The sequence below is a fragment of the Bos indicus x Bos taurus genome, chromosome 5 (genome assembly GCF_003369695.1).
Source record: "Bos indicus x Bos taurus breed Angus x Brahman F1 hybrid chromosome 5, Bos_hybrid_MaternalHap_v2.0, whole genome shotgun sequence".
In the NCBI taxonomy this organism is placed as follows: domain Eukaryota; kingdom Metazoa; phylum Chordata; class Mammalia; order Artiodactyla; family Bovidae; genus Bos; species Bos indicus x Bos taurus.
The window spans coordinates 76,694,446-76,713,052 of record NC_040080.1 but is presented as its reverse complement, the minus strand read 5'-3'; the positions used below and the strand labels follow the sequence as shown (position 1 = coordinate 76,713,052).

Here is an 18,607-nt window from a genome sequence, read left to right as displayed (position 1 = left end):
AATTTATGTTTTTCTCCTCCAAGAAGCAAAAATTTCAAAATTCATGTCAGTGACTTCCATCCACTAGTTTATAAAATGAGCCAGAATTAAATGGCTAAATTATAGGGAAAAACATTTTTTAAAAAATAAAGGACTTCCCTGGTGGCTCATTGGTAAAGATTCCACCTGCCAATGCAGGAGACATGGGTTCGATTCCTCATAGGGGAGGATCCCACATGCTATGGAGCAACTGAGCTCCTGCACTACAACTACTGAGCCCGCGCTCTAGATCCTGGGACCGCAACCACTGAGCCCACGTGCTGCGGCTACTGAAACCCGAGGGCCCTAGAGTCTGTGCTTCCGCAACAAGAGAAGCCAGCACAATAAGAAGCCCACACACTGCAACCAGAGAGTAGCCCCCGCTTGCCGAAACTAGAGGAAAATCCCATGCAGCAATGAAGACCCAGCAAAGCCAAAAATAAATGAAATGTAAGTAAATCACAGGGCAAAAGCTCCCTCATTCACTACTCTGGCCTCACTTCTCTCTGCTAAGAGTTAAACCATCTTTTTGAGAATGGAGCTGGCTGACCTTGGAGAGAAACAAGTGCTGTTCAAGACGGCAAGATATTTCCAAAGGAGCACGCAGTATAAGCACCCAACAAATACAGCCTACCTTGTATTTATAAATTAAAAGGGCAGGGCTTAGTTCAAGTAACAACATTTGAAGAACGGGTATATAATACATCATTGAATTGCTGGTGGACATCTTGCTGGAGAAAATTTCTTCAAGGAGCAGTTTGCAAGCCCATATGATCCACCAGCAGGTCCCTCAAAATTCAGGGTTCCTTCCTACAGATGACTTCTCCCCTAGACCACCCTAACCAGGGGTCCTCCTCTGAGCTGACCACTCTTACAGAAGTAGTTCAAACACTCCCAACTGTCACTGCAAATTGCTCAAAATAAATTTCATGGGTGCCAGCAAAATGATAACAATAAAGACAATATAGTGGAATTTTCCTAGGGCTAAATGTGCTGATTCAAAGGCTTCTTTTTCAATTAGAGTTTTTAAAAAATGAATTCATAGTAATAGCATGATCAATTTTTTTAATGACCTAATTTGACAAGTTAAAAAGTTGGCAGTACTATGTGGGTCCCTAAATTTTCTTTTAGGGAACATAACTGGATTATGACACCAGCATCTCTTGGCAATTAAAAATATACCACCTGGACATCATTTATATGTTGAAACAACTAGAAATGCTTTTCTGTTATTTTAAGAAATCCCTGCTTTGCCCCTTAACTCCTCCCTGCACTCACTCTGTCGAGTGAGCAGGAAAATTCTTCCAATATCAGAAAGTCTCTCTATTCATCCATTTGGTATCAGAAGTTGTGACTTGGTGCTTAACTGCATAAATAGACTAACTTTATTTCAGGTACTTGTCAGGGAACTCACAGCTGTTTTGATCATTGCTGTCATCAAAAGCTTAGTTCAATTCATTCATTCACTGCTTCATTTGACTCATATTCACCAATCACCTTTGATATAGCAGGTACTACACTAAGTGTTGAAACTTCAAAATAATTTCTCTTTTAAAGTTCATGGTCTAGATAGACTCATCCCATAAGATTATATTACAATGTGAAAAATGCAGGTGAGGATGGAATTACGAAAAGAAAATCCCATCAACTCCAAGGAGGTACCTAAAGTATTCTCAGGGGACCGTGGAAAAGGGCTTACCAGAGATGGTGAAGCCCAACAGAGATCTTGGCTTATTTCAGTTCTCAAACACACTCTGCCCCTCCACAAGGTCAAGACCTTTGCTCAGGGCATTTCCTGCCTCAGAAGCTCTTCCTTCCTTTTCCTCTACCTCCACGTCCCCAATTTAAAACACCGCTTCACCAGAGAAGCATTGCTTGACCTCCAAGACTAGGAAGGCTCCCTCTGCCTTACATGCAGGCATTAATCAACTCATCACCAAACAACTAGTGAGTCACCTTTACGGTCTTATTCTATTGAATAGATACCCTTGTGAGGGTGAGGATGTATTTGAGCTCATGGTATTCTGTTTGTTACCATATCACCAGTTTCTAGAACAATTCCTTGCATGTAGTAGGTGCTTAACTAATATTTATTGAATAAATTAATAACTTTAAGATAGGAGTGGGACTTCACTGGTGGTCCAGGGCCTGGGACTCTACACTCCCAATGTAGGGAGCCCAGGTTTGATACCTGGTCAGGGAATTGGATCCTGCATGCTGAAACTAAGATTTCTCATGCCACAGCTAAGACCCGGTGTAGCCAAATAAGTAAATAAATAAAAGACAGAAATTAGTCAAAGACAGATGTCAGCTAGGGAAGGGAGTGGAAAGGGTAAGAACAAGACAGGGATGCTGGGCAGAAAGAACACCATAAGCCAAGTCCTGAGGCAGCAAATCCCCTGAATTATATCTGCACGACCGAATGCAGAGTTCGGTGTGTTTAGACTGTAAAGCTGAAGGCCAGAGCAAGGAGAGCCTTGCCAGCCATACCCAGATGGAGCAGTCAGAGTCTCATATTGCCCTGTGTGTGCATGTCACTGTGAGCCACTTCATTCATTCAACAATATAAAATGAGTAGCTACTATGTGCCAGATACTATGCCAAGCCCTGGAGATTCAAGGAGTAGTTCTTATTTGGAGCTTAAACTTTCATAAAAGTTCCTTCCCTGAGGCTGAGACCTGTATCTTGACCATCTAAGAACCAACAGAGCACCTGGCACAGTGTCTGATAGGTAACAGGCACCCAGACTTTGAGGGAAGGAATGAAAGAATGGAGGTAGTGAAATGGCAGAACCATCACTGACGCTAACAGAATTGAAAGCAGGGTCAATCAGGAGCCACTTAGCCAGGCCCTGCCCTGGCCCCCACTCCCTGCACTCTTGGGAGACCTGTGCCCACTTTGCCTACTTCTCATTATCCCCTTGCTTCCTGCATGATGGCCCATCAGAGAGCAAAGCGGAGGCAGTGCCAGTCTCTTTGTTGCAGAGGGAACCCAGAAGAGAACGTGCCCTCATGCCAACAGTCCAGGCTACACAGAGGGAAAATAACTCCTGCTGTCTAAGTGGGATTCTTGACTTCGTTTTCCTTTAAGACATATTCCCAGACATAGCAATTAGATTCACTAGGACTACTACCATTGTATTTCAGACAGATTTTTGGCCAAAGAAAATTTTAAGGGTTGACTTGGGGAGCTAAACACCTTCTAGAACAATCTTTATCTAAGAAAATGCTCTCGTGACTTCTAATGCTGGATTGTAGACCTTCCAAAGCTAAATATAAACATCTTGAGTTGCATGTTCCCTGTGGTATGTACAGTTGGCCCCGGGAAACCCCTAGAGACAAGGGCTGTGCCTCTTTGGAATCCTCTGCTAGAAACTGTACCAAGGCCACCATTCAACCCCATGCCTTGCTCACCGGTGTGTGTTGAGTGAGAGCCTAGTGAGTGAATCTGGGCATCTGATCTTGCCCACAGTAGTTTTGGAAAGTTTTGACTGTGAATGCAAATGGTTGTCTCTGTCATGCTATCTCACAGTCAAGGTTTCCATACCATTAACTCAAGCATTGTACCGCAGAGAAGACATCACAGACTGTGGACTCCAGTCTGTTTAGGGAGGGGGATCTCATTACACATGGCCCACAGCCCAGACTATCAGTCTCCCATCAGGAGCAGCTTGAATGGCACCAGCTCACCCTGAACTTCTGATTTGGCTCATGGCCCTAAAGGGAGACTTCACATGTTTGGCTTTCTTGAGCTCATCACACTTTTGTCTTTAACTAGCACACTGCTGGTGCAATTGGGAGAAATGGTCTAGACCATTGTTCTAGACCAACTGAAATGGTCTAGACCATTTCACCTTAACTGACTTTTTTTTTCCTGGCTTTTCTTGTTTAGTCCTTTGCTGCCTTATTTTCAGCCTTTACCACAGAATTTGACTGACGCATTCAACGTTCAACTTCTTTATTTTTTTTTTTTAATTTTTTTTTGCATTGACATTGCTGTTCTTCATGCCCCTTTGGTTCTCATCATACCCTTTCCACTCTAATTGTGCTCAGTTTCCATTGTAAAAGCTGCGTTTCTTTTCCAGGTTACTATCACCTCGGTAAATACCATGTCTAGGTAAGTGAAACTGCTTTTCACAGAGGCCGATCTCATTTTCCAGAGCTTCTGTTTTGTAGGTTTTAGTCACATCTGCTTTATCGTCTCTGTGTCTTGGACGTGAGTCCACCTAAGTCCAAGAAATCTCCTCCAGGCCTCTCCACACAGGGTGCTTGTGTGCTTATTATCTGCAAAGCCCTCTCCCCGCTGCCTGGAGCGAGGAGACACAGCCGGGCACTCAGCAGCTAACATTTGTCCTCCCATCACAATGCCAGGCACAGGTGTAGCCACAGCAGTTGTTCCACAGCAGTTAATCCAGAAGCCAGCTCTGGTTATCATGCCTCCTTAAAGAATGGGAAAAAGCCTGCTGTCCTATGCTTGCAATCAGATCAACCAAGCTTCACTTCCTGGCATGTTTGGAAGAATGGCCTTCTTTTTAAAAGTTGGGAAAACTGAGTCAGGGAGAGGTGAAGATGAAGTTCACGTATCTGTCAGCACCATCATTAACATTACCATCATCTCTCTTGTCTGTAATAAATGGCGAATGAGATAGACAAGATTTCTAGAGACGTGCATTTTATAAGTGTGGATAGACTTACGAAAGACAAAAATATTAATGTGAAATAATGGATGAATTATGTATGTAACTTGCATTTTTATATCAATAATAGTAATATCCATTTATATCTGCTTAGCTGTATACATCTAAAAAATGTTTCCCATATATGAGCTTAGAAAAAATCCTTTAATGTGAGTGAAATGAATATAGGTATTCCCCACTCACAGAATAATAAACAGAGGCATAAAGCATGTCTGGGCCAAAGTTCCTGAGCAAGTAGGTACCAGAATCAGGGCTCAAACTAGCCTTCTAATCAGGGATTTGCTTTTTTTTCTTCCCTCCTACTGCTCTGGGCAGGAAGGGGACACAGGAATTTCTCATCTAGAGCCTTGATTGGATGACACTGCAGTGTATGGAGAAGCTTCCTAGACGGATTTGAGAAGTTCCAGGGAACCTTGTTATTTTAAGACAATACATTTTCTTCAAACCAAGGAACATCATTCGATGACGACATTTGGTAAATGGTAGCAGGAGGGATTATGGAGGACTCTCCCCACTTGTCATCTTCTGCTTACATTTAGATAAGACCTGGTGGGGGATTGTAGAACCAGTTGCAAGGATGAGTTTGAGTTGGTGTGATCTGAAGCACAGACAGTTCATCTCTTTTTAAAAGGCAGAAGCATGGTATCTAAGGCTGGTATCTGGAAATGTATATGAGAACCTCCCAACCCGGAGAGTTCCCATCTGGCTAGTAGGTCACAGCTCTTCTAACATGAACCGCAACTTTGCAATCAGTATAAAAGTCTACAATTACAGCCTTTCTCTGGGATTCTCTCAGCCAACAAGGACATTCCTTGGCTAGTTTAGAAAAACCAGTGCAGATCTGCACTGGGAAAGGAATGCAGTCTGGTAGCATGGCCAGTGATTTACAAATTAAGTCTCCTATTAACTGAGAAAGAATACAGAAAGGAGATTTAAAAACACCATTCTGCCACTGCCTCAAAATTGTTTACAGGAGACACAGTATGTGTGAGAAGGTGGGGAGAGGGCAGAAGCAGTGAAAGGGCAGCAGAATTAAGGTTGGAATGACCTGGCATTTTCATCCGACCCCTTAGGTCTTCATAGCATTTGAGACTTTCCAAGATGATTCAGTACTTATTTTCTCCACAGGTTAAAAATTATAAAAGATTCAGTGGGGTTAGGCAGAGAAGCATCATCTCTACCTTATGGATAAAGACACTGGCATTTCAGTGAGGTTAGGCATTTTTATCCAGGCAAGCCCAAAGTGAACAAGTAGTCTCCTGCTTTCAAGGCCTGATTTCTGATTTTTATAAGGCATGCATGCCTCATTACAGAGGGAAAATGTCTTGACCTGGAAACCGGGGATGATGGGGTTGCCTGAATGAGGAGGTGAAGTTTCTCTAAGTGTTCTCAGAAGGATGCTGAGCAGGGAAGACAGTGGCTGGCAGGCCTGGTACGAGGGACTCTAGGAGGAAGAAGGTGGAGAGGCCCAGGAGAAATATGAGCAAGAACGGACTTAAGACAGTGCTCCAAAGACGAACAGGGAGATGGAAGTGTGGAGATGGAAAGGAAAGGCAAGCTCCAGTGGTTGACAACAGAAAAGCAGCAGCCTGTGGAAAATAACTCGGAGACTTCTTGCTTGTGAAGCCAGTGTCATGCTGTCATGGCCCACGACTCCTGGGAGGTAAATGCATTCTCTCGGGTAGGAACTGCATTATAGTTTCAGCAGAGACACCTAATGACTCCAATGCTCATAACTGTTAAGTGCCATGTTTATCTCATGCCAGCAGGTGACGTGGAGAGATGCCCCGTGTCCAGCATGTCAGAGGCCAGGAGAGCCCAGAACTCCTGACTCGGGTGTCAGAGGAGGTGTCTGAGGCCTGCCCCCTGCTCACCTCCTGGACGTTCTGCTTTGCCCGGCTGTCAGAGGGATGCATAATCGTCCCCATCACTTTCATGTTGCCACAGACAACCAGGGCTTCGTCCGGTGCATCTGTGTTTATGCCCACTCGACCGTGACAAACGACAGACTCTGGAACTTGTCCTCGCTGCCATAATGCATCAATGTCATTTTCAAATTGCCCAGGGTTGGAGGCCTAGAAAAAAAAATACATAAATACATTACAATTAAAGTTATGGACATAGGAACAAATGATTGCTTTATTCCTCAAAGGAAAGCGGAATGTTAGCTAAGTCTTTCACTTGAGAATCATTTGTCAGATGGGACATTCTGACATATTCTAATAATTGCGGCCCAGGAGAACAAGGAAGTCTCCTTTAAATGCTCTGTATCCTCCACAGACCCCCGCCCCTGCCTCTACCAGCAGGAGCTCAGCATGTCATGGTTTGCAACATCCGGTCTCTACATGGAACTAAAAACGTGTCAGTTATAGTAGGTGGATGATAAAGAAGAAGGAAAAAACCTCAAAATGAGTATCTTTTTAGGGAGAATAATAATAATGATTTAAAACCAGAATATTATGTCAGAAAATATTACAAGTTTATTAAAGCTCAGATAATTTTAGCATTTAGCTAGCCCTTTTATAGTTTCAAATCACCTTCATGTTTATGATTTCATATACAGTTGACAAGCAAATGACAATACAAGCATAATTAATATACTTCTGCTGCTGCTGCTGCTAAGTCGCTTCAGTCATGTCTGACTCTGTGCGACCCCATAGACAGCAGCCCACCAGGCTCCCCCGTTCCTGGCATCCTCCAGGCAAGAATACTGGAGTGGGTTGCCATTTCCTTCTCCTCAGCTATTCCCTAAGCACAGATGATACTGAAGGAAGCATTGTAACAGCTACGTTTGCTGAGTGCTAATCCACATCCCAATTCCATGAGATAAGACCATTATCTTCCTTTTACTATATTGAGACTCTAAAAGAATAAGCCTATTTCCCAAGGTCACAAATCTAGTAAGTTCTAGAGTTGCCATTATACTTCCTTTGATGATGAAATAATGATTCTAACTTTGACTTTTGTGTGGTATTGCATAGAAGCAGCCCTGGCTGAATGCAGTCTTCCAGGAAAATCCAAGTGGATCTATCAGACTAGAGAAAGTTTTGGAGGTTTTATTGTTATATAAAAATTTTTTGCCAAATAATTTTCTACTGTACTGCTTTCCCTCTGCCCCATTTCCCTGTAGCCAGTGACCATATTTCCACATATCTTTTCAAAAACTATTTGTTTATATATCTGGCTGCACTGGGTCTTAGTTGTGGCATTCGGGATCTTCCGCTGTGGCATGTGGACTCTAGTTCTCTGACTGGGGATTGAACCCTGGGCCCTCTGCAGTGGGAGCGTGGAGTCCTAGCCACTGGACCACAAGGAAAGTCCCATATTTCCACATATCTCTGAGTAGGGAATCAATGAATCCATCAAAATCCTCACAACAAAATTAACGTTTTTAAAATTATGACCCATCCTTCTCTACCTACTCTCTTGGTGTTATTTGAATGTTTTTACCATAGTCGTGTGTTACTAGTTTACAAATAATAATGAAAAGAAATCTCAAAGTTTATTGCTAAATTTGGGTTCAGTTAGGAAATTTAGGTGTCTTCTACTTCCAGTTTCATTCCCACCTGTCTGAACCCTGATCTGCTTGGAAGACTCAACCATTGACACCACGTAGGCAAAAGCAGGGAAAGAATATACAGCAACCACTTTGAACAGTATTTTGTGTGAATTCACTTGAACAAAGAGCTTTTCTGTAAGGTCCCCAGAGCCTCCTTGGTTGTGAATGGCAATTTGGCTTTGACTCAAATCCTTTTATAGTGAGCAGTCAACTAAATCCAAAGGTATGCCATATAAAATGCTGATGTATTTTCCTCTGCTATGAACATAATGAGCCACTTCAAGGAAACAAAACAGGACAGTGATGGATTTTCTTTTTCTTAATGAGCTCTGGGATAATTATGATCCTGTTGGTAACTTGATAGTACTGGAACAGCAGATATAAGTAGGTTCAATTTTGGGGGGACAATTACAAGAATCTCACTTGGCTTTCATCAAATGAAAACTCAAATTCCTAAAACATATTCAGATCATTTTGGATGGTCCATAGATCTACAAGGTTTAAAATACAGAGCCTTGAAGAGGATTCCTCCTCAGTAATGTGTTTGTGTTCAGTTGTGTCCGACTCTTGGCGACCCCATGGACTGTAGCCTGCCAGGCTCCTCTGTCCATGGAATTCTCCAGGTACAAATACTGGAGATGGGTAGCCATTTCCTTCCCTGGGGATTGTTCCTGACCCAGGGATCAAACCTGGGTCTTCTGCATTGCAGGCAGACTCTTTACTAATGGAAAATGTTATTATAAAATCTGTGAACTTATTTCCCTTCTCTAGTAACAGGAGTGTTAATGTATCAAAGCAAACTGAAATGGAACCACAGAAAAACATTCTGGGATCACGAATTTGTGCTCAGATGTGACCCAATAGTGGTTGATTGCTCTCAAATGCCAAAATAAAGTTTATAGAATACTTTTATTTGCCACAGCCTTACATATTTAGGGGTGACCTGAACATTTTACTCTATATTGTGACACAAACTGGCTGTGTGACTTTGGGAGACTTACTTAACCTTTCTCTACCAGTTTTCTCCTCTGGCACATACAGATAATAATGTCTTTACCTATCTTATGGGGTTGCGGGAGTTAATTGAAATCATGTGTGCATGAACACTTTGTAAAAATGAGGATGAATGGTCTCAAATTTATGCTCAATACAATCTGCTGTGCATAGTAAGCACCATTTAACCTGTAATCAATCAATCTGTCCCCTCAGTAGCATCTGCAGAGCTACACAATTCCGAGGGAGCTCCGTTCACAGAGAATACAGTGGAAATGGCGCCCCCTGCAGATGCTTGGAACAGGAACCATCACTAGTAGCAAAGTTTGGAAAGGAAAGCTGGATTTCTTTGCTTTATCAGTTTGGGCTTCTAAAGAGCAGCCAAAGAGCATAATAGGAAAGCTTAAGCTGAGGAAGGCAAGAAACTCGTTCTTGTACCTTTTGAAAAGACTAATTGAAAATGGGCCTAGAGATGCGATCTACCAGGGCTACTCAATGTGTGGTCCACAGGCCAGCAGTAGCAGCATCTCCTGGAAGCTTGTTAGAAATGCATAATCTTGAGAGAGTAGCACTGAAACATATACATTACCGTATGTAAAATAGATTGCTAGTGGGAAGCTAGTGAGAGTCCCTTGGACAGCAAGGAGACCTAACCAGTCAATCTTCTAAAGGAAATCAGTCCTGAATATTCATTGGAAGGACTGATGCTGAAGCTGAAACTCCAATACTTTGGCCACCTGATGCAAAGAACTGACTCTTTAGAAAAGACCCTAATGCTGGGAAAGATGGAAGGCAGGAGGAGAAGGGGATGACAGAGGATGAGATGGTTGGATGGCATCACCGACTCAATGGACATGAGTTTGAGTAAATTCCAGGAGTTGATGATGGACAGGGAGGCCTGGCATGCTGCAGTCCATGGGCTCACAAAGAATCAGACATGACTGAGTGACTGAACTGAACTGAAGTGAGCAGGAAGTTACTTTACAACACAGGGAGCTCAACCCGGTGCTCTGTGACAACCTAGAAGGGTGGGATGGGGTGGGAGGTGAGAGGGAGGCTGAAGAAGAAGTACATACATAAGTATAAATATGTATACTTATGGCTGATTCACATAGTTGTCCAGAAGAAACCGACACAATATTGTAAAGCAATTGTAAAATTAAAAATAAATTTTAAAAGATAAATTAGAAAAAAAGAAGTGCATATTCTCAGACATCTCCAACCTACTGAACCAAAAATTGTGGAGGTGGGACCCAGGCATCTGTGTTTCCACCAGCTCTCCGGGGGATTCTTATTCTTAACATAGTTTAAGAACAACTTCTTTATGTCATACACTAGTTCCATACAACTATGAAAGGGCTCATGAGTTACCCCTTCTATAGTTAGTAGGCTGTTCTGTTGAACTCCAACTGCACAGTGAGACAGACATTGCTCTACCCACTGATTCCTTTGGGTAAATAAAAATTCAGCTGAACTTCAGAAGAGGTGTGTGTGTGTGTGTGTGTGCGCGCGCGCGTGTGTGTGTGTGTGTGTGTGTGTGCAGCTCAAGTGTGTAGGGGAAGGGGAGGGAGGTTTGTGGTCAGAAATGGGCAAGGGCCAGGGAAAACAGAGATGGCACCTGGAGTGGCTCTGCTCTCCCCTCATCCCTCCCCATCTTTGCATCTGCGTTCTTTCCCTTGTCTTTCCCCATTCCGGTTGTGGGTTTCCCACCCCATGGTACTTTGGTTGCAGAGCAATAAAAGAGAATTTGGGGGGACCTGCCCATTTCTATTCTTCTGGAAAAATAAGCTGGAATAAATTAATGGTTTTCAAAACTAGGAAACCCTGGCATGTCTTTGAAAGGAAGACAAAACTGATCATCCCTCCTGCTCGCAACATAGCCCTACCAACCAGGTTTAATTATGTGTTTTAGGAGAAGAATGGAGCTGAAGGAAAGTCTAGCCATTAACAAGGAGAATCCGAAGGAGCTCTGCCGGGGGATGTTCCCCAAAACAAAGAGCTGGGAAACAAATCTGTTCTTTGGAGTGAGCTTTAATTTCCATTAAATTGGTCAGTTTACAGTATGGGACCAAAATATCTTTCCAAAGCTGTTTTGATTGACAATCTGGATGAACAATTGCTGGATCCTGCCCCTGTTTCTCTCTCCTCGGAGAATTCTGACAAGCTTGGTCTCCTGAACTCCCCCTTGAGGCCTGAAATTCATCTACTGCAGTCTTCAAGCTGTGTGTGTTGTGCTTAGTCACTCAGTCGTGTCCAGCTCTGTGACACCAGTGACTGTAGCCCACCAGGCTCCTCTGTCCATGGGGATTCAGCAGGCAAGAATACTGGAGTGGGTTGTCATGCCCTCCTCCAGAGGATCTTCCCAACCCAGGGATCAAACTCAGGTCTCCTGCATTGCGGGTGGATTCTTTACCATCTGAGCCACCTGGGAAGCCCAACCTTCCTCCATACATTCACCCTTATGTTAATTTCTGCTATGGAGAAAAATGACTCAGTTCTCAAAATGAATCTGGATTTGCTAAGTGCAATTTGCAGGTCTCCATATAATGTGGTCAGGTCTTATCTTTGTCACATTTCTCTTTCTTCATCCTAGAACTCGAACTAACAGATCCAGGCTTTGGCCCAAGAGGGCATATCTGGCTTTTTTGTAAAATGTAGGCTGGTCTGCCCTCTGCTCAACCCATGGTACATATAACTGTTTAGTACCTTCTAGAATCTCAGGGGCAGGAAACGTGCTCTCTAAAACTCACTGATTCAAACAATAATGCCATTTCTTAAATTCAGTTTTTCTCTTAGTTGGTTTAAATATTATATGCTTAAATAAATGCAAAAGTCTGCATTCATTTTCACTCTGCATTTGGGGTTAGAACAAAATAATCTCAGTAAGATATTTCCAGTGTGAGGGAGAGATATTATTGCTATCGTTTTTTTTCTCATTGTTGTTAGGGTAACCCTTGTGTTACCCAGCATACATATAGAATAGGGTATTCACTTTAACCAAAAATTATGGCTAGAAGAAAGCCATCGAATGTGGAACACATCCATTTTTAAAAAATAAAAACTTAATGAATAATATGACATCCAATCTATACTAAGCATAATTTTTTCAATAGTCACACTTAACACGAATTGCAGAAACTTTGGACTTCTTAGGGTCATCATTACAAGTTAAATTCTCATTGAACTTTGGGTACGAGAAAGAGCCCATTAACAGAGAGTTCTGAGAACAGCATGTCCGGCCATGTTCCCCTCTCACATTGCTGCTGTGGAGACTTGCACAGCAGCCTAAGCAGAGCTTTGCAGGGGCTGTCAGCAGGAAATGGAGAAATCTCAACACCAGGTAAATTATTTAAAGTACGCAGGTGACTAGAGACTGCCTGACTTAAGCATGAATTTCACCACTCAAAGCAGCAGTTTCATGGTATCCGATCTACCCTAATGTTAAAAAGAAAGGCATTGCCTGTATTTGTTCCTTCCTGTGAGGAATCAGAAAAAATAAGCAACCTAGGTTTCCAGACTTGATTTTAAATCACATTTATTAGCACACCGAAGCAATCCCAGATGACAGCAGGTGAGGTGTCAAAGACCACCCCAACCCTGGCTGAGGTATGGGCCGGAACCTCTGCTCTTGGCTCATGACCTAAGAAGGGGCCCCACCTTCCTTTGCCCCAGAGGAAGCTGTTTTGCCGAAGCTTAGATCAGGCCCCACAGAAACACAGTCTGGGTATGTGTGCTGGCGGGCACACAGCCGGCCTCACCCAGGGACATCTGGACACACCAGTGTTTTACTTCATTTCCATCATTACTTTGCTTCCAATAAAACTCTGAGATGTCGTTTCAAGAGTTCCACTAATAGATGGCTTGTTATTTTTTATTGACTAAAAGAATTACACAGAGGGCCCTTTGTTTGAGAACAGCTCAAGGCAAGCTGTGGAAGACTCACTTCCCCAAATGGGCAGCTCTTGTCCCCAGGCCTAAGTTTAACAGCCAGGTCAGTGGGCGTGCCCCAGTGTAAACTAGTTTCCCCACTGGAGTGTGCACGTCTCCCTGTGCCACTTCAAAGACCCATCACCAAACAGCCCCTCCCAGGGCTGCCAGGCCTGTGGTTACCTGTTCCCTCATGGCCCTGGCATTCTCTGTGCTGGCCAGCCTGGCCTCACACAGCTGCAGCTGCAGCTGCCAATAGCTTCATGTTTTGGTGGCTGCCAAGACTCCCGTCCAGAGCTGTGACCAATCATTCATTCAGCAAAATGTGCTGAGCCATTACTCTGCTCTGGGCAGCAGCCTAGAAGTCCTGGGGTCACCGATCAGTCTGGGGCATGGGATGCCTTCCTGCCTATTCCCCCACCCTGTGGGCTTTGGGGTCAGAGGGAACTGGGTTGTAACCCAGGCTCCTTCATTTACTTACTAGCTTTGTGCTCATGGATGACTTTCTCTCCCTCTTAAGCCCCTCTTAAGAACTCTTAAGTTCCTCTGGGTGTAAAGAATGTAATGTAAACGTGAAACAATGTAGAATGATGTCACACAGAAATTATGTAGCCCAGTGCCTATAACATACAGTAAAAACCAGGGCTTCTCAACTACGGCACTACTGACATTTGAGGAGGAGTAACTCTGTTGTGGGGGCTGTCCTGGGCATCGTAACGTGTTGAGCAGCATCCCTGGCCTTAACCCACTAAATGCCAGTAGCACCCCCAGTTGTAACAACCAAAAATGTTTGCAGACATTGCCAAATGACCCATGGGAAACAAAAGTTCTGGTTGAGAACCACAATGTAAAAACTAAAATCACAGTATCTGCTATTACTATCATTATCTTTGTCATCACTGGCAATTGAGAAGCTGCATACTTCATTCATTCCACTGAACATGTAAAGTCTACTTACAGGGAAAAAAAAAAAAAACATGGGATCCTGAAAAGTCAAAGAACCGCACTTACCCTTACAATGATCCGTTCAGAGATGTGGGCAGACAACAGGTAGAACTGGTCTTGGTTAGCAGCATACAGTCCAACCACCAACATGAAGTATCTAGTTCAGAAACAGCAGACGAATGCCAACACATCAGGAAACAAGAGACACAGTTTCTGCCATGAAATTGATGAATTAACAGAGAATTTACCGGGTTTACATATTCAAAATTTTTCTCTTCCACTCTAAGTTGCCCCTCTTGTGAAATCACAGAGGAGTTGGTTCACTCACTGTTGTTCTGGGTCTGCCTTTAACTCAGCTTGAGGGATGAGTGTGCTGTTTTGCACACCCACAACAGCCATCACTGGGCATACTGGGCTTGGCCCATCAGTGCTGGCCTAGTGCAGACCTTACCCTGCTGCATCCCGGGGCCCTCAGCACAGCACTGCTTACACACACTGCTAAGTGCTAAGTTGCTTCAGTCATGTCTGACTCTGTGCGACCCCAGAGATGGCAGCCCACCAGGCTCCTCCGTCCCTGGGATTCTCCAGGCAAGAACACTGGAGTGGGTTGCCATTTCCTTACAAAAAGTCACCTTAGAGGTGCCTTTGTTCAGAGCCAGCCAAGCCACACATCCTACTCCATAAGGCGGGGGTGGGGGGGGGGGCGGAGTGGGAGATGACTTGGCAGGGCTCGCTCAGACGCACAGGTTCCTTCCCATCCTGATCTGCTCTTGGTCATGTAACCTGCACCTTTCATAGCCTCCAGTCATGACTTCAGTCAAAAACCAGAACCCTCTCTTCCGATTGTTATCAAGGCGATCTTCCTCACTATTTTAACTGCTTCTTCATGTGTACCACTGATGAGACATTTTAAAGATTAGACCATTTCTTCTTCTTTTTTAAAGAAGCATAATGAGTTTTTAAAACTTTTTATTGAAGTTAGCTTCTGCTATACAGGAAAGTGAATCTCTTATATATATGTCCACTCTTTTTTAGATTCTTTTCTCAGAGATCACTACAGAGTATTGAATACAGTTCCCTGTGCTATACAGTAGGTCCTTATTAGACCATTTCTTGAAAGTCGAAATATAAACTATCCCTACCAGAAAAGCATTTACTTTAAGAATTGCATTAAAAAAAAAACTTGGCCAACTTCTTCTGTAGCACTCTAAACAGTCTCCAATCCTTAGGGAGTACAACTTTTCCCCTGTAACTAAAGTACGTCAATAATAGTAATAACTGTTACAATTATGATAATAATTAGCTATCATCCACTGAGTGCTCAAAATGAGCCATGTGCTGGGCTAAGCAGTTTGTCTACATTATTTCATTTAGAACCCCAAAACAACCTTATTGGAGAAGGATATGGGTATTGAACCGTTTTTACAGAATAGGAAAATGAATCTCAGGGAGGTTAAGTTCCATGCGTAAGGTCACCCAGCTAGTAAATGGCAGTATCAAATAGTCAAACTCAATTCCCTCCAACTCCAAAACCTTTGTTCTAAAATCAGTGGTTCCTAAACTTGAGCATGCATCAAATCACTTGGAGGGGGGCTTGTTAAAATATAGACTGCTGGACCTCACCCCAAGTTTTTGATCAGGTAGGTTTTTAGTGAGTCCCAACAACTTGCATCTCTAATAAGTGTCCAGGTGATACCATCTCTGCCGGTCCTGGGAGCACATTCTGAGAATCACAGGTGTAAATCATTAATGTAAATGTATTTTCAATCAAAAAAGGCTACAGCAGAGCTTTGGAGCTCAGGGCATTAAAGTAGTGACCAGCACACAGAATTCGAGAAATGCCATCAATCCTCAGCCCTCAGCCCGTCACAAGACATGAACACATGGTCCCTCTAAATGCAGCTGTCTCCAACCTTCTTGGCACAAAGGGCCATTTCATGGAAGACAATTTTTCCACGGACTGGGGTGGAAGGGACATGGTTTCAGGAAGATTCAAGTGCATTACATTTATCGTGCACTTTATTTCTATTATTGTTACATCAGCTCCATCCCAAATCATCAGGCATTAGATCCGGGTGGTTGGGGACCCCTGCAGAAGGATCACGGGGACAATGAAAACAAGCCGCCCAGAGGCTGGGCAGGAGAGGAGGCATAGCAGGGTGTGGGGATGGAAGAAGGACGATGTCTAAGGGTAAATGAAATGCGGCAACAGCAGAGTCAGAGAAGGGAGGAGGGCAGCTGAGGAAGGCCAAGAGGATCAGAGGGGCCTCTGGGGGCCCTGGGCTGTCAGGTAGCATAACCAGCTACCCGCCCCCACCGCGCCCCCCCACGCCCCAGCAAAGGCATACACACCACACCAGTACCTCTGGTCAGGGTTTGGCTTCCCCTTCTTTCTCATGTTATTTGCTGTGGTTTCGCTGAAGTGTAACCGGCCCAGAGTTACTTTGGTGACCTGGTCGGCCAGCAGGTTAATTCTAAAGCAAACAGCAAAAATACAAAGAGACTGTAAGAGAACATAGTTCTTGATCATATCTGATTCATTCTTAGATTCTGAGCTATGTTTAGTCCCCCATTCTTATCACACTGTGGAGGACACTGATTTTTAAGATAGTGCCCACAGCCTGGTCAGGAATGGCTGCCAGGGAGGTACTCTTTGTTTAGTCACTAAGTCATGTTCAAGTCTTTGAAACCCCATGGATTGCAGCACACCAGGCTTCTCTGTCCTTCACAATCTCCTGGAGTTTGCTCAGATTCACATCCATTGAGTCAGAGATGCCCTCCAACCATCTCATCCTCTGTTATCCCCTTCTCCTCCTGCCCTCAATCTTTCCCAGCATCAGCATCTTTTCCAGTGAGTCGGCTCTTCACATCATGTGGCCAAAGTATTGGAGTTTCAGCTTCAGCATCAGTCCTTCCAATGAATATTCAGAGTTGATTTCCTTTAGGATTGACTGGTTTGATTTCCTTGCAGTTCAAGGGATTCTCAAGAGTCTTCTCCAGCACCACAGTTTGAAAGCATTATTTCCTCAGTGTTCAGCCTTCTTTATGGTCCAGCTCTCACATCCAGACATAGCTACTGGAAAAACCATAGCTTTAACTACATGGACCTTGGTCAGCAAAGTGATGTCTCTGCTTTTTAATACACTGTCTAGGTTTGTCATAGCTTTTCCTCCAAGGAGAAAGTGTCTTTTAATTTCAGTGAAAGTTAGAAATGCTCATTCAGCAGCAGTTCAAGTCCAGAGTACCTGACTCCGAAGGGCTTATGCTCCTACACTGGGGCTCTTTGATCTCGACAACAGGAGAGAAGCCCCGTCACCTGCATCACCATTGCTATAGTGCTCTCCTCCCGATAGAAGCAGTTCCTCTAGGTTGCTGGTGAACTCCTTTGCATCTCCTTCACGTATATGCCCTCTCCTGACCTGGCTGTGGGAAGCTGCCTGCTTCTAAGGTAGACCACACACAGTCTCCCAGCAAGAAAAAACCAGAGGTACCAGGCAAGTTCAGAGCTGTCTGTACATGCTTGAGCTGCAGGCTGAGCTCACACCTGGTCTCTCCAGGCTCTAGCACCATCTTCTTCCCCAAATAGGACTGCTGCTGCTGCTGCTGCTAAGTCGCTTCAGTTGTGTCTGACTCTGTTCAACCCCATGGACTGCAGCCTACCAGGCTCCTCCGTGCATGGGGTTTTCCAGGCCAGAGTACTGGAGTGGGTTGCCATTTCCTTCTCCAGTGCATGAAAGTGAAAAGTGAAAGTGAAGTCACTCAGTCGTGTCCGACTCTATGCGACCCCATGGACTGTAGCCCACCAGGCTCCTCCATCCATGGGATTTTTCCAGCCAAGAGTACTGGAGTGGGGTGCCATTGCCTTCTCCCTCAGGCTCAAATAATCCCCACCCAGTCAAAAAGGAAGTCTCTTTCATTTTATATGGCATCCATGGTTTTGGATGATCCCAGTCCTGTGGCTTTCTTTTTTTGAAATATTATTTTCATTTATTTCTTGGGCTGCACAGGATCTTAGTAGTGACATGTGGACCTAGTTTCCTGACCAGAAATTGAACCCAGGCCCCCTGCATTGGGAGCACAGGGTCTTAGCCACTGGATCACTGGGGAAGTTCCCCGCATTCTTTCTATTTTAGGGCTCATTAAGCAATCTAACAGCAGTGCTTTAAGAAACAAGATAAATGAATTATAAGCACAGCATGGATCCAGAACCTTAAAATCAATTCAATCAGTAGCATGCTGATTTAAATGAAAAATTAAAAGAAAGATCTAATTATAATCTGTCTCAGGGAACCAAGGTTGTTAGCAAGGTTGTCAGTAATAAATATTCTGTAAATAATGATGACCTAAAAGATGGGGCTTTTTATAGATTTTTTTGAAATTATTTCAATATATCGTACCTACTTTTGTTGATAAGCATGTGTTCATAATACTAACACATTATTACTAATTTAGTTTGTATCATGGAATTC

General features: G+C 43.8%; 1 protein-coding gene across 1 annotated transcript in view; it reads right to left on the bottom strand.

Moving 5' to 3' along the window:
- MYRFL (myelin regulatory factor like) overlaps positions 1-18,607 on the bottom strand; it is a 101,374-nt gene that overhangs the window by 44,690 nt on the left and 38,077 nt on the right. The window contains exons 9-11 of the mRNA XM_027543472.1: positions 16,502-16,612; positions 14,205-14,295; positions 6,589-6,789 (exon numbers count right to left, since the gene is read on the bottom strand). Of these exons, the coding sequence (XP_027399273.1) occupies positions 6,589-6,789; positions 14,205-14,295; positions 16,502-16,612 (403 nt within the window). The remainder of the gene's footprint in view (positions 1-6,588; positions 6,790-14,204; positions 14,296-16,501; positions 16,613-18,607) is intronic.